Source organism: Arachis stenosperma, chromosome 6 (genome assembly GCF_014773155.1).
Source record: "Arachis stenosperma cultivar V10309 chromosome 6, arast.V10309.gnm1.PFL2, whole genome shotgun sequence".
NCBI classification, from domain to species: Eukaryota; Viridiplantae; Streptophyta; class Magnoliopsida; order Fabales; family Fabaceae; genus Arachis; species Arachis stenosperma.
In genome coordinates, this window is record NC_080382.1 from 58,104,508 (window position 1) to 58,127,324 (window position 22,817).

General features: G+C 41.4%; 1 protein-coding gene and 1 non-coding gene across 2 annotated transcripts; both read left to right on the plus strand.

Moving 5' to 3' along the window:
• Positions 1 to 2,497: 2,497 nt before the first annotated feature.
• Positions 2,498 to 2,605, plus strand: LOC130937202 (small nucleolar RNA R71). The gene has a single exon (XR_009068431.1). It is a non-coding gene; the product is annotated as a small nucleolar RNA R71 (small nucleolar RNA).
• A 17,156-nt stretch (positions 2,606 to 19,761) lies between these two features.
• Positions 19,762 to 22,275, plus strand: LOC130934083 (uncharacterized). The gene is made up of 3 exons (XM_057863672.1): positions 19,762 to 21,040; positions 21,353 to 21,852; positions 21,946 to 22,275. The coding sequence occupies exons 1-3, from the start codon at positions 19,762 to 19,764 to the stop codon at positions 22,273 to 22,275; spliced, it is 2,109 nt and encodes a 702-aa protein (XP_057719655.1).
• The last annotated feature ends 542 nt before the right edge of the window (positions 22,276 to 22,817 follow it).

A 22,817-nucleotide genomic window follows, 5' to 3' on the forward strand; every position in this document is an offset into this window, starting at 1 on the left:
TCTAGAGGTTTCTCCAGCCTTGGATGCCATAAATGGTTATGGAAAAATGAAAAGCAACGCTTTTACCACACCAAACTTAAAAGGTTTTCTCATCCTCGAGCAAAAGAAGAAAGAAAAGAGTAGAAGAAGAAGAAATGGAGGAGATGGAGGTGGCTTTGTGGTTCGGCCTTTATGGGTGGGAAAGTGGTTTGAATTTTGAATGGTGAGGTAGATGGGGTTTTATGAAGGATGGATGTGAGTGGTGAGGAGAAGATGGGATTTGATAGGTGAAGGGTTTTTGGGGAAGAGGTATTGAGGTGATTGGTGAATGGGGAAGAAGAGAGAGAGTGGTGGGGTTGGTGGGGATCCTGTGGGGTCCACAGATCCTGAGGTGTCAAGGAAAAGTCATCCCTGCACCAAATGGCATGCAAAATCACGTTCTGAGCCAATTCTGGCGTTAAACGCCAGGCTGGTGCCTATTTCTGGCGTTTAACGCCAGGTTCTTGCCCTTTTCTGGCGTTTAACGCCAGTCTGGTGCCCCTTTCTGGCGTTAAACGCCCAGAATGGTGCCAGACTGGGCGTTAAACGCCCACCTGCTAGCCTTACTGGCGTTTAAACGCCAGTAAGTTCTTCCTCCAGGGTGTGCTGTTTTTCTTCCTGTTTTTCATTCTGTTTTTGCTTTTTCAATTGATTTTGTGACTTCTCATGATCATCAACCTACAAAAAAACATAAAATAACAAAAGAAAATAGATAAAATATAGCATTGGGTTGCCTCCCAACAAGTGCTTTTTTAATGTCAGTAGCTTGACAGAGGGCTCTCATGGAGCCTCACATTTTCTCAGAGCAATGTTGAAACCTCCCAACACCAAACTTAGAGTTTGAATGTGGGGGTTCAACACCAAACTTAAAGTTTGGTTGTGGCCTCCCAACACCAAACTTAGAGTTTGACTGTGGGGGCTCTGTTTGGCTCTGTTTTGAGAGAAGCTCTTCATGCTTCCTCTCCATGATGACAGAGGGATATCCTTGAGCTTTAAACACCAAGGCTTCTTCATTCACTTGAATGATCAACTCTCCTCTATCAACATCAATCACAGCCTTTGCTGTGGCTAGGAAGGGTCTGCCAAGGATGATGGATTCATCCATGCACTTCCCAATCTCTAGGACTATAAAATCAGTAGGGATGTAATGGTCTTCAACCTTTACCAGAACATCCTCTACAAGTCCATAGGCTTGTTTTCTTGAGTTGTCTGCCATCTCTAATGAGATTCTTGCAGCTTGTACCTCAAAGATCCCTAGCTTCTCCATTACAGAGAGAGGCATGAGGTTTACACTTGACCCTAAGTCACACAGAGCCTTCTTGAAGGTCATGGTGCCTATGGTACAAGGTAGTGAAAACTTCCCAGGGTCTTGTCTCTTTTGAGGTAATTTCTGCCTAGACAAGTCATCCAGTTCTTTGGTGAGCAAAGGGGGTTCATCCTCCCAAGTCTTATTTCCAAATAACTTGTCATTTAGCTTCATGATTGCTCCAAGGTATTTAGCAACTTGCTCTTCAGTGACATACTCATCCTCTTCAGAGGAAGAATACTCATCAAAGCTCATGAAAGGCAGAAGTAAATCCAATGGAATCTCTATGGTCTCATTTTGAGCCTCAGATTCCCATGGTTCCTCATTGGGGAACTCAATGGAGGTCAGTGCACGCCCACTGAGGTCTTCCTCAGTGGCGTTCACTTCCTATCCTTCCTCTCCAAATTCGGCCATGTTGATGGCCTTGCACTCTCCTTTTGGATTTTCTTCTGTGTTGCTTGGGAGAGTACTAGGAGGGAGTTCAGTAACTTTCTTGCTCAGCTGTCCCACTTGTGCCTCCAAATTCCTAATGGAGGACCTTGTTTCAGTCATGAAACTTTGAGTGGTTTTGATTAGATCAGACACCATGGTTGCTAAGTCAGAGGTGTTCTGCTTAGAACTCTCTGTCTGTTGCTGAGAAGATGATGGAAAAGGCTTGCCATTGCTAAACCTGTTTCTTCCACCATTATTGTTGTTGAAACCTTGTTGAGGTCTCTGTTGATCCTTCCATGAGAAATTTGGGTGATTTCTCCATGAAGAATTATAGGTGTTTCCATAGGGTTCTCCTAGGTAATTCACCTCTTCCATTGAAGGGTTCTCAGGGTCATAGGCTTCTTCTTCAGATGAAGCATCCTTAGTACTGCTTGGTGCATTTTGCATTCCAGACAGACTTTGAGAAATCAAATTGACTTGTTGAGTCAATATCTTGTTCTGAGCCAGAATGGCATTCAGAGTATCAATCTCAAGAACTCCTTTCTTCTGATTTGTCCCATTGTTCACAGGATTCCTTTCAGAAGTGTACATGAATTGGTTATTTGTAACCATTTCAATCAGTTCTTGAGCTTCTGTAGGCGTCTTCTTCAGATGAAGAGATCCTCCAGTAGAGCTATCCAAAGACATCTTGAACAGTTCAGAGAGACCATCATAGAAAATACCTATGATGCTCCATTCAGAAAGCATGTCAGAAGGACATTTTCTGATCAATTGTTTGTATCTTTCCCACGCTTCATAGAGGGATTCTCCATCCTTCTGTCTGAAGGTTTGGACTTCCACTCTAAGCTTACTCAATTTTTGAGGTGGAAAGAACTTTGCCAAGAAGGCATTGACTAGCTTTTCCCATGAGTCCAGGCTTTCTTTAGGTTGTGAATCCAACCATGTCCTAGCTCTGTCTCTTACAGCAAAAGGGAATAGCATAAGTCTGTAGACCTCAGGGTCAACCCCATTAGTCTTGACAGTGTCACAGATTTGCAAGAATTCAGCTAAAAACTGATGGGGATCTTCCAATGGAAGTCCATGAAACTTGCAATTCTGTTGCATTAGAGAAACTAATTGAGGCTTAAGCTCAAAGTTGTTTGCTCCAATGGCAGGGATAGAGATGCTTCTCCCATAGAAGTCGGGAGTAGGTGCAGTAAAGTCACCCAGCACCTTCCTTGCATTGTTTGCATTGTTGTTGTTTTCGGCTGCCATGTGTTCTTCTTCTTTGAAGATTTCTGTTAGGTCCTCTGTAGAGAGTTGTGCCTTAGCTTCTCTTAGCTTTCGCTTCAAGGTCCTTTCAGGTTCAGGGTCAGCTTCAACAAGAATGCCTTTGTCTCTGCTCTTGCTCATATGAAAGAGAAGAGAACAAGAAAATATGGAATCCTCTATGTCACAGTATAAAGATTCCTTGAGGTGTCAGAAGAACAGAAAAATAAAAGAAAGAGGTAGAAGAATTCGAACTTAATCAGATAGAGTTCGAATTGTGCATTGAGAAAGAGTGGTACTCCATACATAAAAGGATGTGGGAAGAGGGGAAGAGAATTTTCGAAAATTAATTAAAAAGTTTTTTTTTTTAAATCAATTTGAAAAATTGATTGATAATTTTCGAAAACTCAAAGTGGAAAAAGAATCAAGTGAGTTTTGAAAAAGATTTTGAAGTTAGAAGTCAAAAAGATTTGATTGAAAACTATTTTGAAAAAGATGAGGTTAAGAAGATATGATTGGTTTTAAAAAACATGTAATTGAGAAGATATGATTTGAAAACAATTTTTAAAAAGATTTGATTTTAAAAATTAATAACTTGGCTATCAAGAAAAGATATGATTCAAACATTAAACATTTCTCAACAGAAAAGGCAACATACTTGAAATGTTGAATCAAATCATTAATTGTTAGCAAGTATCTTTGAAAAAGGAAAGAAATTGATTTTGAAAACATTTGATTGAAAAGATATGATTTGAAAAAGATTTGATTTTGAAAAACTTTGAAAACTTGAAAAAAATTGGATTTGAAAACAAAATCTTCCCTCTTGTGCCATCCTGGCGTTAAACGCCCAGAATGGTGCACATTCTGGCGTTTAACGCCCAAAACTATACCCTTTTGGGCATTAAACGCCCAACCAGGTACCCTGGCTGGCGTTTAAACGCCAGTCTGTCCTTCTTCACTGGGCGTTTTGAATGCCCAGCTTTTTCTGTGCAATTCCTCTGCTGTATGTTCTGAATCTTCAATTCTCTGTATTATTGACTTGAGAAGACACAAATTAAAAATATTTTTGGATTTTTAATAATCAAAATGCAACTAAAATCAAATAACAATGCATGCAAGACACCAAACTTAGCAGTTTGTATACTACTGACACTGACAAAATGAGAATGCATATGGAGAACAACAAAACACTCAAGTCAAGAGAATTCAAAGATCAGAGTAAGAAATAATCAAGAATTACTTGAAGATCCTTAAGACACATGAATGAATGCATGCAATTGACACCAAACTTAAGATGAGACACTAGACTCAAGCAAGAAACATAAAATATTTTTGGTTTTTATGATTTTGTAAATTTTTTGTGCTTTTTCGAAAATTATATGGAAAAGAAAATAAAGGTATCAAAATTCTTAATGAGAATTCCAGGAATCATGCAATGTTAGTCTAAAGCTTTAGTCTAAAGAAATTAGACATGGCTAGCCAAGCTTCAGCAGGACATTGCATTCAAGAGCTAAATTGATGAGAATCAATCAGCTTTGGTGATGATAAGAACATCACCTTGAAACACTAGAATTCATTCTTAAGAACTCTGAAGAAAAATACCTAATCTAAGCAACAAGATGAACCGTCAGTTGTCCATACACAAAACAATCCCCGGCAACGGCGCCAAAAACTTGGTGCACGAAATTGTGATCACTACAACTTCGCACAACTAACCAGCAAGTGCACTGGGTCGTCCAAGTAATAAACCTTACGCGAGTAAGGGTCGATCCCACGGAGATTGTTGGTATGAAGCAAGCTATGGTCATCTTGTAAATCTTAGTCAGGCAGACTCAAATGGGTATAGATGATGAATAAAACATAAAGATAAAGATAGAGATACTTATGTAATTCATTGGTGAGAACTTCAGATAAGCGTATGAAGATGCCTTCCCTTCCGTCTCTCTGCTTTCCTACTGTCTTCTTCCAATCCTTCTTACTCCTTTCCATGGCAAGCTTAAGCAAGGGTTTCACCGTTGTCAGTGGCTACCTCCCATCCTCTCAGTGGAAATGTTCAACGCACCCTGTCACGGCACGGCTATCCATCTGTCGGTTCTCGGTCAGGCCGGAATAGAATCCAGTGATTCTTTTGCGTCTGTCACTAACGCCCCGCCTGCTAGGAGTTTGAAGCACGTCACAGTCATTCAATCATTGAATCCTACTCAGAATACCACAGACAAGGTTAGACCTTCCGGATTCTCTTGAATGCCGCCATCAGTTCTAGCCTATACCACGAAGATTCCGGTTAAAGAATCCAAGAGATATTCACCCAATCTAAGGTAGAACGGAGGTGGTTGTCAGTCACACGTTCATAGGTGAGAATGATGATGAGTGTCACGGATCATCACATTCATCAAGTTGAAGAACAAGTGATATCTTGGACAAAGAACAAGCGGAATTGAATAGAAGAACAATAGTAATTGCATTAATACTCGAGGTACAGCAGAGCTCCACACCTTAATCTATGGTGTGTAGAAACTCCACCATTGAAAATACATAAGAACAATAGTGATCATTGGTTTCGGCCCCAGAGAGGGAACCAGAAGAACCAAGATGAAAATACAATAGTAAAAGGTCCTACTTATAGAAAACTAGTAGCCTAGGGTGTACAGAGATGAGTAAATGACATAAAAATCCACTTCCGGGCCCACTTGGTGTGTGCTTGGGCTGAGCAATGAAGCATTTTCGTGTAGAGACTCTTCTTGGAGTTAAACGCCAGCTTTTATGCCAGTTTGGGCGTTTAACTCCCATTTTGGTGCCAGTTCCGGCGTTTAACGCTGGGAAATCTGAAGGTGACTTTGAACGCCGGTTTGGGCCATCAAATCTTGGGCAAAGTATGGACTATCATATATTTCTGGAAAGCCCAGGATGTCTACTTTCCAACGCCGTTGAGAGCGCACCAATTGGGCTTCTGTAGCTCCAGAAAATCTACTTCGAGTGCAGGGAGGTCAGAATCCAACAGCATCTGCAGTCCTTTTCAGTCTCTGAATCAGATTTTTGCTCAGGTCCCTCAATTTCAGCCAGAAAATACCTGAAATCACAGAAAAACACACAAACTCATAGTAAAGTCCAGAAAAGTAAATTTTAACTAAAAACTAATAAAAATATACTAAAAACTAACCAAATCCTACTAAAAACATACTAAAAACAATGCCAAAAAGCGTATAAATTATCCGCTCATCAGACATCTTCTACTATGGGCTTACAGAAAAAGCTCAGATGTCTTTAGACCACTCAGCTGGTGGATCTATACACATGAGGAAGACAATTGAAGAGGCTCAAGAGCTTATAGACACTGTTGCTAGAAACCAATATTTATACTCTAGCAATGAGTTCTCTCCAAAAGAGGAAGTCATGGCAGTAGTCACTGATCCTAATCCTCAAGAACAGATGATTGAGCTTAATCAACAATTGCTCCTGATGACAGAACAGTTAGCAGAATTTAAAGAGATGCTCCATGAAACTAAAGTTGCTAACAAGAACATAGAACTGCAGTTGAATCAAGCAAAACAGCAGATATCTAAACAGATAACAGGAGAGTGTCAAGCAGTTCAAATGAGGAGTGGGAAGACACTGAACAACACCACTCAAAAGAGTAAAAAGTCAAATAAGGAACAATTGACAGAGGATAACCAAACCACTGTTCAAAATCCCTCTGAGGACAGTAAGAGCCCAGAGAGGAATGCTAGTGGCGTTCAAACGCTAGGAAGGGAGGGAAAGCTGGCGTTAAACGCCCATTCCCTGCCCAGTTCTGGCGTTCAAACGCCAGAAAAGGGGGAAAAGTTGGCGTTTAACGCCCATTTTCCACCCAATCCTGGCGTTCAGACGCCAAGGGAAGATCAGACACCTGAGAGTGCTGACAGTAATCCCTCTAAAAAGGATTCTTCAACCACTTCTGTAAGGAACAAGCCTGCAGCAACTAAGGTTGAAGAATATAAAGCCAAGATGCCTTATCCTCAGAAACTCCGCCAAGCGGAGCAGGATAAGCAATTTGCCCGCTTTGCAAATTATTTAAGGACTCTTGAAATAAAGATTCCGTTTGCAGAGGCACTTGAGCAAATACCTTCTTATGCAAAGTTTATGAAAGAGATCTTAAGTCATAAGAAGGATTGGAGAGAAACTGAAAAAGTATTTCTCACAGAAGAATGCAGTGCAGTCATTCTGAAAAGCTTACCAGAAAAGCTTCAAGATCCAGGAAGCTTTATGATACCATGCACATTAGAAGGCGTTTGCACCAAGACAGCCCTATGTGATCTTGGAGCAAGCATCAATCTAATACCTGCATCCACTATCAGAAAGCTTGGGTTGACTGGAGAAGTCAAACCAACCCGGATATGCCTCCAACTTGCTGATGGCTCCATTAAACATCCTTCAGGCATAGTAGAGGATATGATTGTCAAGGTTGGGCCATTTGCCTTTCCAACTGACTTTGTGGTGCTGGAAATGGAGGAGCACAAGAGTGCAACTCTCATTCTAGGAAGACCTTTCCTAGCAACTGGACGAACTCTCATTGATGTACAAAAAGGGGAAGTAACCCTGAGAGTCAATGAGGATGAGTTCAAGTTGAATGCTGTGAAAGCTATGCAGCATCCAGACACACCAAATGACTGCATGGGCGCTGACATTATTGACTCTTTGGTGGAAGAGATCAATATGACTGAAAGCCTAGAATCAGAGCTTGAAGACATCTTCAAGGATGCTCAGCCTGATCAAGAAGAACCATAGGAAACAAAGGAATTTTCGAAAATTCCTCAGGAGGAGGATAAGCCTCCCAAACCTGAACTCAAACCACTACCACCATCCCTGAAGTATGCATTTCTGGGAGAGGGTGACACTTTTCCAGTGATTATAAGCTCTGCTTTGAATCCACAGGAAGAGGAAGCACTGATTCAAGTGCTAAGGACACACAAGACAGCTCTTGGGTGGTCCATAAGTGATCTTAAAGGCATTAGCCCAGCTAGATGCATGCACAAGATCCTGTTGGAGGATAATGCCAAACCAGTGGTCCAACCACAGAGGAGGCTAAATCCAGCCATGAAGGAGGTGGTGCAGAAAGAGGTCACTAAATTACTAGAGGCTGGGATTATTTATCCTATTTCTGATAGCCCCTGGGTGAGCCCTGTCCAAGTTGTCCCCAAAAAGGGAGGCATGACAGTGGTTCATAATGAAAAAAATGAACTGGTTCCTACAAGAACAGTCACAGGGCAGCGTATGTGTATTGACTACAGAAGGCTCAATACAGCCACCAGAAAGGATCATTTTCCTTTACCATTCATAGACCAAATGCTAGAAAGACTAGCTGGTCATGATTATTACTGCTTTTTGGATGGCTATTCAGGTTACAACCAAATTGCAGTAGATCCTCAGGACCAAGAGAAAACAGCATTTACTTGCCCTTCTGGCGTGTTTGCCTACAGGAGGATGCCTTTTGGTCTGTGTAATGCTCCTGCAACCTTTCAGAGATGCATGTTATCCATCTTCTCTGATATGGTGGAGAAATTCCTGGAAGTCTTCATGGATGATTTCTCAGTATATGGAGACTCATTCAGCTCCTGTCTTAATCACCTAGCACTTGTCCTGAAAAGGTGCCAAGAGACTAACCTGGTTTTAAACTGGGAGAAATGTCACTTTATGGTGACTGAAGGAATTGTCCTTGGGCACAAAATTTCGAGCAGGGGAATAGAGGTGGATAAGGCAAAGGTAGAGGTAATTGAAAAATTACCACCACCTGCCAATGTTAAGGCAATCAGAAGCTTTCTGGGGCATGCAGGATTCTACAGAAGGTTCATAAAGGATTTTTTGAAAATTGCAAAACCTTTGAGTAACCTGCTAGCTGCTGACACGCCATTTGTGTTTGACACACAGTGTCAGCAGCCGTTTGAGACCCTGAAAGCTAAGCTGGTCACAGCACCAGTCATCTCTGCACCAGATTGGACATTGCCATTTGAATTAATGTGTGATGCCAGTGACCATGCCATTGGTGCAGTGTTGGGACAGAGTTATAACAAGCTTCTGCACATCATTTATTATGCCAGCCGTGTTCTAAATGATGCACAGAAGAATTACACAACTACAGAAAAAGAATTACTTGCAGTGGTCTATGCCATTGACAAGTTTAGATCTTATCTAGTGGGATCAAAGGTGATTGTGTACACTGACCATGCTACTCTTAAATACTTACTCACAAAGCAGGATTCAAAACCCAGGCTTATAAGATGGGTGTTGCTTCTGCAAGAGTTTGATATAGAATTAAGAGACAGAAAAGGGACAGAGAACCAAGTAGTTGATCATCTGTCCCGAATAGAACCAGTAGCTGGGACGTCCCTCCCTTCTACTGAGATCTCTGAGACTTTCCCAGATGAGCAACTCTTTGCCATTCAGGAAGCTCCATGGTTTGCAGATATTGCAAACTATAAAGCTGTGAGGTTCATACCCCAGGAGTACAGCAGAGTGCAAAGAAAGAAATTAATTTCAAATGCCAAGTACTACCTATGGGATGAGCCATATCTCTTTAAGAGATGTGCAGACGGAATGATCCGCAGATGTGTACCCAGAGAAGAAGCACAAAGGATCCTATGGCATTGCCATGGATCACAGTATGGAGGACATTTTGGAAGTGAGCGAACAGCCACTAAAGTCCTCCAATGTGGCTTCTACTGGCCTACTCTCTATAAAGATTCCCGAGAGTTTGTGCGTAACTGTGACAGTTGCCAAAGAGCTGGTAACTTGCCTCACGGATATGCCATGCCTCAACAAGGGATATTAGAGATAGAATTGTTTGATGTATGGGGAATTGACTTCATGGGTCCATTCCCACCATCATACTCAAACACTTACATTCTGGTGGCAGTGGACTATGTATCTAAGTGGGTAGAAGCAATTGCTACACCCACTAATGATACCAAGACCGTGCTGAAATTCCTCCAGAAACACATCTTCAGCAGGTTTGGTGTTCCCAGAGTACTAATCAGTGACGGGGGCACTCATTTCTGCAATAGACAGCTATACTCTGCTATGGTCAGATATGGAATTAGCCACAAAGTGGCAACTCCGTATCATCCACAGACAAATGGGCAAGCTGAAGTCTCTAACAGAGAACTAAAAAGAATCCTAGAACGGACTGTAATAGCCCGAAGAAAGGATTGGGCAAGGAGTTTGGATGATGCTCTGTGGGCATACAGAACAGCATTCAAGACTCCTATAGGAACCTCTCCATACCAACTGGTGTATGGGAAGGCCTGTCATCTGCCCGTGGAACTGGAACATAAAGCCTACTGGGCAACCAGATTCCTAAATATGGATGCTCAGTTAGCTGGTGAAAAAAGATTGCTCCAGTTAAATGAGCTAGAGGAGTTCAGACTCAATGCCTTTGAAAATGCAAAAATTTATAAGGAAAAGGCAAAGAAATGGCATGACAAGAAGTTGTCAACCAGAGTCTTTGAGCTAGGACAAAAAGTTCTGCTCTTCAACTCTAGGCTCAGATTGTTTCCAGGAAAACTTAAATCCCAGTGGAGGGGTCCGTATGTGATTACAGGAGTGTCACCATATGGATATGTTGAACTTCAGGATATTGATTATAACAAAAAGTTCATTGTTAATAGGCAAAGAATCAAGCATTATCTTGAAGGCAATTTTGAGCAGGAATGCTCAGAACTGAGACTTGAGTGATTCTCAGTAAAGGTCCAGCTAAAGACAGTAAAGAAGCACTTGCTGGGAGGCAACCCAGTGATTAGCAGGTTATATGTTTTGTTTTTACAAAGGCAAGTATCAAAAATGAAGGAATTCACAGAGTTACAGAAGGATTCAGCACAAAAAGCAGAGAAAAAGAGCTTACTGGCGAAAAAACGCCAGTAAGGGGCATTTTGGGCGTTAAACGCCAGAATGGACACCATTCTGGGCGTTTAACGCCAGTAAAGGTGCCATTTTGGGCGTTAAACGCCAGAATGGGCACCATTCTGGGCGTTTAACGCCAGGTGTGCAGCATCCTGGGCGTTTAGCAAAACGCCCAGTGATAAAGGGAATTATGGCGTTTAACGCCAGCCAGGGCACCTGGCTGGGCGTTAAACGCCCACAATGGGCAACAAATGGGCGTTAAACGCCAGAATGGATGCCATTCTGGGCGTTTAACGCCAGAAAGGTGGGGGACCAAGATTTTGTTTTCCAATCAAATTTTTTTCAAACTTTCCTTTTCTTACCCATATTTTTCCACATGAACCCATCTCAACCTTTCATCATTCACTTTCAAATCCTCAAAAAAATTAAAATCATTCTTCAAATCTCTCTCAAATCAATCCCAAATCTTGTTCAAAAACTTACCCTTCTCTCAAATTCTCTCCATATCTTCTCAAATCTCCTTTCAATTTCTTTCGAAATCTCCTTCCCCCCTTATAAAAACACGTTCGGCCTCACCATTCCCCGACACCATTCGAATTTGCTCTCCTCCTCTCTCTCCTCCTTCCTTTCTTTTGCTTGAGGACAAGCAAACCTCTAAGTTTGGTGTGCTTTTCCGTGATCACTAAAGCCAAGATTCATCAAGATCATGGCTCCTAAGGGAAAATAAACCAATTTAAGAGGAAAGAAAGAGAATAATCCAAAGAATCTTTGGAATTAAGAGAAGTTCATAACCAAAGAACATGAAGACCATTATCACAAAATAATGGGTCTGAGGTCAGTGATCCCGGAAGTAAAATTTGATCTGAAAGAAGATGAATATCCGGGGATCCAAGAGCAAATCCGAAACAGAGGATGGGAAGTTCTAACCAATCCTGAGATAAAGGTTGGAAGGAATATGGTTCAGGAATTCTACTCAAATCTGTGGCTAACAGATAAGCAGAGAATGACTGGAACCGCTTACCATACTTACAGAACCATGGTCAGAGGGAAAGTTATGTACTTCCATCTGGACAAAATAAGAGAAATCTTCAAATTGCCTCAACTGCAAGATGATCCTGAATCCTTTAATAGGAGAATGGTGAGAGCAGATAAAGGATTGGATCAAGTTCTAGAGGACATATGCCTCCCTGGAACTAAGTGGATAACCAATTCAAAGGGTGTCCCAAACCAACTCAAGAGGGGAGACCTCAAACCAATTGCAAGAGGTTGGCTAGACTTTATTGGGCGTTCCATATTGCCCACTAGCAACCGTTCTGAGGTCACTATCAAGAGAGCAGTGATGATTCATTGCATTATGCTTGGAAAAGAAGTGGAGGTTCATCATGTGATTGCTTGTGAGATCTACACAATTGCAAATAAGAATTCCACTGAAGCCAAACTGGCTTACCCAAGCTTGATCTCCTTGCTCTGTAAAGAGGCTGGGGTAAAGATGGGAGTAGATGAATTCATACCCATTGAACATCCAATCACCAAGAAGTCAATGGAAGGACAAATGCAAGACAACTCTATCAAAAGGAGAGCGCAGGAGTTCCTCCCTGAATTTCCTAAAATTGGCTACTGGGCCAGCCTAGAAGCATCTATCACCAAGTTGCAAGAGACTATGGAGCAACTTAAGGAAGAACAGCAGAATCAGAACTGCATGCTCTGCAAATTGCTGAAGGAACAAGAGAAGCAGGGGCGTGAACTTCAAGAACTGAAACGCCAAAAGTTCTCCCCTCAATTTGAGGGAGCATCCACTTCTCAAAATCAAGGTTGTTGAGTCCTAACTCTGTGAAAACCTCTATCATTAGGAGCCTATTTAAATTTTTGTTTTCTATTTTTAGTCTCATCTTATATCTATTTTTGAGTCTTGTTCTTAATTCATAATTAATAAAATTTAGAATTCATGTCTTAAAGCTATGAATGTCCTATAAATCCATCACCTCTCTTAAATGAAAAATGCTTTAATCACAAAAGAACAAGAAGTACAGGATTTCGAATTTATCCTTGAAACTAGTTGAATTAGTTTGATGTGGTGACAATACTTTTTGTTTTCTGAATGAATGCTTGAACAGTGCATATGTCTTTTGAATTTGTTGTTTTGAGAATGTTAAAATTGTTGGCTCTTGAAAGAATGAGGGAAAAAGAGAACTGTTATTGAGGATCTAAAAAATCATCAGATTGATTCTTGAAGCTAGAAAAAGCAGTGAATACAAAAAAAAATTCGAAAAAAAAAAGAGAAAAAAAAAAGAGAAATAAATAAAGTTGTGAACCAAGGCAAAAAGAGTGTGCTTAAGAACCCTGGACACCTCTAATTGGGGACTCTAGCAAAGCTAGGTCACAATCTGAAAAGGTTCACCCAATTATGTGTCTGTGGCATGTATGTATCCGGTGGTAGTACTGGAAGACAGAGTGCTTTGGGCGACAGCCAAGACTCATACACTAGCTATGTTCAAGAATCATTATACTTAACTAGGAGAATCAATAACACTATCTGAGTTCTGAGTTCCTAAAGAGGCCAATCATTCTGAACTTCAAAGGATAAAGTGAGATGCCAAAACTGTTCGGAAGCAAAAAGCTACTGGTCCCGCTCATCTAATTGGAACTATGTTTCTTTGATATTTTGGAGTCTATAGTATATTCTCTTCTTTTTATTCTATTTTGATTTTCAGTTGCTTGGGGACAAGCAACAATTTAAGTTTGGTGTTGTGATGAGCGGATAATTTATACGCTTTTTGGCATTGTTTTTAGTATGTTTTTAGTATGATTTAGTTAGTTTTTAGTATATTTTTATTAGTTTTTAGTTAAAATTCACTTTCCTGGACTTTACTATGAGTTTGTGTATTTTTCTATGATTTCAGGTATTTTCTGGCTGAAATTGAGGGATCTGAGCAAAAATCTGATTTAGAGGCTGAAAAGGACTGCAGATGCTGTTGGATTCTGACCTCCCTGCACTCGAAGTGGATTTTCTAGAGCTACAGAAGCCCAATTGGCGCGCTCTCAACGGCGTTGGAAAGTAGACATTCTGGGCTTTCCAGCAATGTATAATAGTCCATACTTTGTCCGAGGTTTGAGGGCCCAAACCGGCGTTGCAAATCAACCTCAGAATTTCCAGCGTTTAACGCTGGAACTGGCACAAAAATTGGAGTTAAACGCCCAAACTGGCATGAAAGCTGGCGTTTAACTCCAGAAAAGGTCTCTACACATGAAAGCTTCAATGCTCAGCCCAAGCACACACTAAGTGGACCCAAAAGTGGATTTTTACGTCATTTACTCATTCCTGTATACCCTAGGTTACTAGTTCACTATTAATAGGATCTTTTGACATTGTATCTGTACCTCATGACACTTTACACGTTTCTTTGTGTACTTCTTACAGCATGAGTCTCTAAACCCCATGGTTGGGGGTGAGGAGCTCTGCTGTGTCTTGATGGATTAATGCAATTACTACTGTTTCTTATTCAATCATGCTTGCTTCCGTTCTAAGATATCACTTGCTCTTATCCCGGATGAATGTGATAGCCCGTGACACTCATCATATTCTCAACTATGAACGCGTGCCTGACAACCACCTCCGTTCTACTTTAGATTGAGTAGATATCTCTTGGATTCTTTAATCAGAATCTTCGTGGTATAAGCTAGAATTGATGGCGGCATTCAAGAGAATCCGGAAGGTCTAAACCTTGTCTGTGGTATTCTGAGTAGGATTCAATGATTGAATGACTGTGACGAACTTCAAACTCCTGAGGGCGGGGCATTAGTGACAGACGCAAAAGAATCATTGGATTCTATTCTGGCCTGATTGAGAACCGACAGATGGATAGCCGTGCCGTGACAGGGTGCGTTGAACATTTCCACTGAGAGGATGGGAGGTAGCCATTGACAACGGTGAAACCCTACATACAGCTTGCCATGGAAGGAGCCTTGCGTGTTTGATGAAGAAGATAGTAGGAAAGCAGAGATTCAGAAGATGGAGCATCTCCAAAACCTCAACCTATTCTCCATTACTACATAACAAGTACTTATTTTATGTTCTTTTGCTTTTCACAATCAACCCTGATAATCTCTGACATCCTGACTAAGATTTACAAGATAACCATAGCTTGCTTCAAGCCAACAATCTCCGTGGGATCGACCCTTACTCACGTAAGGTATTACTTGGACGACCCAGTGCACTTGCTGGTTAGTTGTGCGGGGTTGCAAAAGTGTGATTGCAATTTCGTGCACCAACTACCTTGTTGTCATTAGTTGGGGTTGCCACTGCTTCCACCCACTTAGATACCTAGTCTACTGCCACCAAGATAAACTTGTTTGAATATGAAGGTGGGAATGGTCCCATGAAATCAATTCCCCATACATCAAACAGTTCAAGTTTTAGAATGTATTGCTGTGGCATCTCATTTCTCTTGGGCAGGTTGCCAACCCTTTGACTCTGGCAAGTACAAGTTTGATGCCAGGGCATCTTGGCCAGTTTCACTGACCTTTTCTCTACTGTTTTTAGGGTAGTTTCATGCATTTCCTTAGGAAATAAGCTAGTTTTGGGTGGATATTCACTTATACCTTGATTCAAGCATACATTGTGCATTTTACATGATTTCATGAGGATTTTGCATGAGTTTAGTGACAAATTGTATGTTGCATTACCCATGACTTGGATTAAAACTTTGATGCACTCTATTGCTTAATTTCAGGACCAAAGGAAGCAAGAAAGAACCACTTAGCAGTCACGTTAATCTAATTAACGTTACCACTAACGTGGAATGGGAGGTAACTTGCAAAGTTAATGAGAAAAGTGATTGCCAATAACGCTCTCGAAGCCATCATTGCCCACGTTAAGAGTCACGTTAACTAAGTTAACGTGAACTCTAACGTGAAGAAGGGACTTTGAGCCAACGTTAGTGACACTTAACATTATCACTAACGTTGGCCAATGATCATAAGTGGCCACGTTAGAGTCCACGTTAACTTAGTTAATGTGGCCTCTAACGCTAAAAGGGGGAAGGAAGCCAACGTTAGTGACATTCAACATTGTCACTAACGTTGGCCTAAGGTGCAATGTACCACGTTAACTCCCACGTTAACTTGGTTAACGTGGGAGCTAACGTAAGAGGCAAGGGAGGTTGACAACGTTAGTGACACTCAACATTGTCACTAACGTTGGAAGCACCCACAAAACCCCCAAGGAGCCACGTTAACTTAGTTAACGTGGAAGCTAACGTTGATGAGTGAATGATGAGCCAACGTTAGTGACACTCAACATTGTCACTAACGTTAGGGATGGCTAAGAATGGCCACGTTAGAAGCCACGTTAACTTCGTTAACGTGGGATTCTAACGTGAGACTTAGGGGCACACTGGAACGTTAGTGACAATGTTAAGTGTCACTAACGTTCTCGAAGGTTGGCAAGGCCACGTTAACTTAGTTAACGTGGGACTCTAACGTGAGACATAGGGGCACACTGGAACGTTAGTGACAATGTTGAGTGTTACTAACGTTCTCGAAGGTTGGCAAGGCCACGTTAGAAGCCACGTTAACCTAGTTAACGTGGGCTCTAACGTGAGGCAAAGGGGTACATTGGAACGTTAGTGACAATGTTGAGTGTCACTAATGTTCTCGAACTCATACTTTCACTAAACGTTAACACCCCTAACGTCCTGAGCTAAAGTCTCTGCCCACTTCACACTTTCTCTCTGCAAGTAAAGCCAAGCCCAAATGAAGAAGATAACTGCTTCAAACTCAAGATCCAAAGGCCCAAGACTTGAAGAACCAACTAGAAGCTGAGAAGAGTAGTATATATAGGAGTAGCTTTGAATTATTTAAAGAGTTCTGGAAGTTGGAAAACTACTCTCTGTATTTTTACTTTCTCTGCTCTTCTAGTTCCATGATGTATTCTCCATCTTTGTTTTCATTTTCTAGAGATATGAACAACTAAACCCATTTCATTGGGTTAGGGAGCTCTGTTGTAAATTGATGGATCAATACTAGTTTTCATTATTCTTCTTCTATCTTTTCTCTTGATTTTACTTGAAAGCTTTTGATCTTCATCCAATTGGGTAGTTATCTTGGAAAAGAAGCTATTCAAACTTGGATCTCTTCTGAACCTTGGAAGAGGAATGAAGAGATCAAGCTAGAAATGCTTTCTCATGCTGGACCAAATTAGGTTTGGATGGATATGTGACTATAATCCTCTCAACACCTGATTTGGGAAATGCATGTGGTATAGTCAGTGACCACACTTCATCTCTTTTCATGAGCAATTGACCAAGGAATTGGCTATTGATCAAGATTTGAGAGATTGAATTGCAAGAAATTGTAATTCGATCAATTAAGATTACCAAGGAGATCAATGAGTGCATTGATTGAGGAAGAGATGAAAATGAACTTGATCTGGAGAATTGCAACATCTCCTGAGCCCAATGAACTCCCCATTTTTGATCTCACCCATTCTCTTTAATTTCTGCGTTTACTTTTATAAGCAAACACCCCATTCTCTTTTACAATTCTGCAATTTACGTTCATCCCTTTAATTCTAGCATTTACTTTTTCTGTCATTTACATTCTCGCCATTTTATTTTCTGCAAATCTCAACCCAAATTCTGAATTCGCTCAACTAGAACATTCTTCTAATTAAAGTTGCTTGATCAATCAATCCCTGTGGAATTCGACCTCACTCTATTGTGAGTTTTTACTTGACGACAAATTCGGTACACTTGCCGAAGGAAATTTGTTGAGAGACAGTTTCCACCTGCATCAAGTTTATGGCGCCGTTGCCGGGGATTGATTGTGCATAACAATGATTAAATTAGAAGATCACTAGATTGAGCATTTTTGTTTTATTGATTTAATTTTCTGTTCGAGTAATTTACTTTTTGTTTTAGTTAACTTCTTCCCTTCCCCCTCTACTCTTTCATGTTCTTTGTTATTTACCATTCATTTTGCTAACCTACTAACTGTTTGATAAATTGCATCACTCACAACTAACAGTAATTCTGACAGCAATACTATCTGCACATATTGTTACTTGCTTGTACTTGTTGGTTGTATGACAGGGAGAAGAAGCGGGGCTTCAACTTCCTTCGATTCTGAACCAGAGAGGACCATCCTTAGATTAAGGAGGGAAGCAAGAGCAAAACGTGCAATCGGTGCTGAAGAGGAGGAGGAACACTTTGAACTAAACATGGAAGGCAACATGGAAAACCAACATGAAGAAGAGGCTCATAACCATGGGGGAGGAGGTAGAGCAAATCATGCTGGGGAGGATAGAAGAGTGTTAGGCTCTTACATCAATCCAAACCCAGGCAACTGTGGAAGTAACATCCAAAAAAGCCAACAATCCATGCTAACAATTTCGAGCTAAAACCTCAGCTCATCACTCTTGTGTAGAATAATTGCTCATTTGGAGGAGGTGCTCAAGAAGATCCGAATCAACACTTGACCACCTTCTTGAGGATTTGTGACATAGTGAAGTCCAATGGAGTCCACCAGGATGTCTATAGGCTGCTCTTGTTCCCTTTTTCACTCAGGGACAAGGCATCCAAATGGCTTGAATCCTTTCCAAAAGAAAGCCTGACAAATTGGGAAGAGGTAGTGAATAAGTTTTTGGTAAGGTTTTACCCCCTCAAAGGATCAATAGGCTGAGAACTGAAGTGCAGACGTTCAGACAGCAAGATGGAGAGACACTTTATGAAGCTTGGGAAAGGTTCAAAGACCTAACAAGGAGATGTCCACCAGATATGTTCAATGAATGGGTGCAGTTGCACATCTTCTATGAAGGCTTGTCATATGAATCAAAGAAGGTAGTAGACCATTCCTCTGGAGGATCATTGAACAAGAAGAAGACCATTGAAGAAGCCATAGATGTCATTGAGACTGTAGCTGAGAATGACTACTTCTATGCTTCCGAAAGAGGGAACACTAGAGGAGTGAATGAGCTAAACAATGTAGATGCTCTGCTGGCTCAGAACAAGCTCATTACCAAGCAGCTAGCTGACCTCACCAAGAAGATGGAGAGGAACCAAGTGGCAGCCATCACCACTTCATCAACAACCCAAGAAGGAATGGATGAAGAGGCAGAGGGTAACCTTGAGCAAGCCAACTACATTGGGAATTCACCTAGACAGAACCATGATCCATACTCCAAGACATACAACCCTGGATGGAGGAACCACCCAAACTTTGGGTGGGGGAATCAGCAAGATCAAAGCCAAGACCAGAGACGTTACAACTCCAACAACAATGCAGCTCATCAACCATTCACACAGAGGACATATCAACACCCCCACAACAACACTTCTCCACACCCATATCAAAACCAAAACAATACCTCTCATCCTTCCACCTCTAATCCCAATCTACCATCAATTGATGACAGACTCTCTAAGCTTGAAACCTTACTTGAAGGAATATGCAAAGACGTCCGAAACAGTAAAGTATTTCGAGAGGAAGTGCAGTCAAACATGCAGAATCAAAATGCTACCATCAAGAAACTGGAGACACAAATTGGTTATCTATTCAAGCAGCTTTCTAACCACAACCTTTGCAATGATAACAATTCAAGCAAAGAGGAGGAGTGTCAAGCTATAACACTTAGGAGTGGGAAGGAACTTAAGGAACTCTCCCAAAAACCACAAGAAGAAGGCTCAAATAAAAAGAGAGAAGAGCAAGATAAAGTTCAAACTCCCACTTCAAGTCCACAAAAAGAAAAAGAGATGCCAAAACTGAACATCTCAAGAGCTCCATATCCTCAGCAGTTGAAGAAAAATGAAGATGACAACCAGTTCGTAAGATTCTTGGAAATCTTCAAGAAACTACAAATCAACATACCCTTTGCTGAAGCAATAGAACAAATGCCACTCTATGCCAAGTTCCTGAAGGAGCTGATGACTAAGAAGAGAAGCTGGAAGAACAATGAGACTGTGATACTAATCGAAGAATGTAGTGCTATCATCCAGCACAAACTACCCCAGAAGTTGAAGGATCCTGGGAGCTTTCAGATCCCTTGTATTATAGGGGAAATCACAGTAGAGAAGGCCCTTTGTGACTTAGGAGCCAGCATCAATTTGATGTCAGTAGCAATGATGAGGAAGATGAACATCGAGGAGGCTAAACCAACAAAAATGGCCTTACAACTGGCAGACCGATCGTTCAAGTTCCCTCGTGGCATAGTAGAGGATTTGTTGGTGAAAGTAGGAGACTTTATATTCCCGGCAGATTTTGTAGTGTTGGACATGCAGGAGGAAGCCAAGACCTCCATTATTCTGGGAAGGCCATTCTTGGCTACTGTTGGAGCTATCATTGATGTCCAAAAAGGTGATCTTACCTTGAGATTACACAATGAAAAGATGACATTCAATGTGTTCAAGGCCATGAGTTACCCACCAGAACAATTGGGGGAATGCATGAGGTTAGATGCACTTGAAGAAGAAGTGCAGGAGTGTTTTGAAGAAGAAGAGCATGAAGAGCCCGAGAGATCAATGGAGGAGGAGTATATATCAAGTGAGGATGTTGCAACAGCAGAGAGTCATGTTCAAGAAGCACCAAAGGAAGAGACTGAAAAGTCAGAGGAACCCAAGGTTGATCTCAAAGCATTGCCACCCACTCTCAAATATGCATACCTAGGAGAAAATGAAAACTACCCAGTGATCATAAGCTCATGCCTCAACCAAGATCAAGAGGATGAACTGCTCAAGGTGCTACGGGAGCATAAGGACGCCATCGGATGGACCCTTGCTGACCTGAAGGGAATCAGTTCAGCTATATGCATGCATAAAATGCTGTTGGAAGATGATGCAAAACCATCCATTCAATCACAAAGAAGGCTGAACCCAATCATGAAGGAAGTGGTACAGAAAGAGGTTATGAAGCTTTGGCAAGGAGGAGTAATATACCCGATCTCAAACAGCCATTGTGTCAGCCCCGTGCATGTTGTGCCCAAGAAGGGAGGAATCACTGTGGTTCCCAATGAGAGGAACGAACTGATACCTACAAGGACCGTCACAGGATGGCGGATGTGCATTGACTATCGGAAACTCAATGAAGCAACACCAAAGGATCATTTCCCTCTCCCATTCATGGATCAGATGTTGGAAAGACTCGCAGGACATGCTTATTACTGTTTTCTTGATGGTTATTCAGGATATAATCAAATAGTGGTTGATCCTAGAGACCAAGAGAAAACTTCATTTACCTGTCCATATGGAGTTTTTGCCTACAGGCGCATGCCATTTGGGCTATGTAATGCACCTGTGACTTTCCAATGCTGCATGCTTTTTATCTTCTCAGATATGATAGAGAAATTCATTAAAGTTTTTATGGATGATTTCTCGGTATTCGGAGATTCTTTTACTAGTTGCTTGAATCACCTAGCCTTGGTATTGAAAAGATGCCAAGAGACCAATTTGGTCTTGAACTGGGAGAAATGTCACTTTATGGTGACAGGAGGACTAGTTCTTGGCCATAAGATTTCTAACCAAGGAATCGAAGTGGACAAGGCTAAAGTGGAACTTATTGAAAAGCTTCCTCCACCCAGTGATGTCAAGGAAATTAGAAGCTTTTTAGGGCATGCTGGCTTTTACAGAAGATTTATTAAAGATTTTTCAAAAATAGCTAAGCTCTTGAGTAATCTCCTTGTATCAGATACACCATTCATCTTCGATGAAACCTGCATGTTGGCATTCGAGCATTTGAAAGAAAGATTGTCCTCTGCCCCTATCATCTCCCCACCTGATTGGAACTTACCCTTTGAATTGATGTGTGATGCATCTGACTTTGCAGTAGGGGCAGTGTTAGGGCAGAGGAAAAATAACTTAGTCCATGTAATATACTATGCTAGCAAGGTCCTCAATGATGCTCAAAGAAATTATACCACTACTGAAAAGGAATTGCTAGCCATAATTTTTGCGTTTGACAAGTTTAGATCATACCTCATTGGTGCTAAAGTAATTGTTTTTACAGATCACACAGCACTTAAATATTTATTTGCCAAGCAAGAATCAAAACCAAGACTAATAAGGTGGATCTTATTATTGTAGGAGTTTGATATTGAAATCAGAGATAAGAAGGGAGTGGAGAACAAGGTGGCAGATCACCTATCCAGGATTCCTCATGAGGAAGGGGGAACACATGATATGAGTGTGAACGAGCTCTTCCCTGATGAGCAGTTAATGACAGTGCACAAAGCCCCATGGTTTGCAGACATTGCCAACTTCAAGGCAACTGGGGCTCTACCTCCAGGGATCAATAAACATCAAAAGAGGAAGCTCATGAATGATGCAAAATACTTTGTCTGGGATAAGCCTTATCTCTTCAAGAAGTGTTCAGATGGAATCCTTAGAAGATGTGTCTCAGAAGAGGAAGGATGAGAAGTACTATGGAATTGCCACGGCTCATGCTACGGAGGCCACTTTGGAGGGGACAGGACTGCAGCAAAGGTGTTACAAAGTGGATTCTTTTGGCCCACCCTTTTCAAGGATGCCAAAGAACTGGTAAGGAGCTGCAATTAATGCCAAAGATCTGGGAACTTGCGCAAAAGAAATGCCATGCCACAGAATTTCATTTTGGAATTGGAAGTATTTGATGTGTGGAGAATAGATTTCATGGGACCATTCCCAACCTCATATGCAAACAAGTACATCTTGGTAGCAGTGGATTATGTGTCCAAATGGGTAGAGGCCATTGCAACCCCAACAAATGACAACAAAGTGGTCATGAACTTCCTCAGGAAGAATATCTTCAGCCGGTTCGGAGTCCCAAGAGCCCTCATCAGTGATGGAGGGATCCATTTTTGTAACAAACCACTAGAGGCTCTTCTCCTACGATATGGGGTGAAACACAAGGTAGCCACACCTTACCATCCCCAAACAAGTGGACAAACGGAGATATCCAACAGAGAGCTAAAGAGGAT

Coding starts and splice junctions, on each gene's coding strand:
- LOC130934083 (XM_057863672.1), top strand. CDS start 19,762: ATGCCACTCTATGCCAAGTTCCTGAAGGAGCTGATGACTAAGAAGAGA. Junction 21,041..21,352: donor TTATTACTGTTTTCTTGATG/GTTATTCAGGAT, acceptor TTATGGTGACAG/GAGGACTAGTTCTTGGCCAT. Junction 21,853..21,945: donor CATACCTCATTGGTGCTAAA/GTAATTGTTTTT, acceptor TTATTATTGTAG/GAGTTTGATATTGAAATCAG.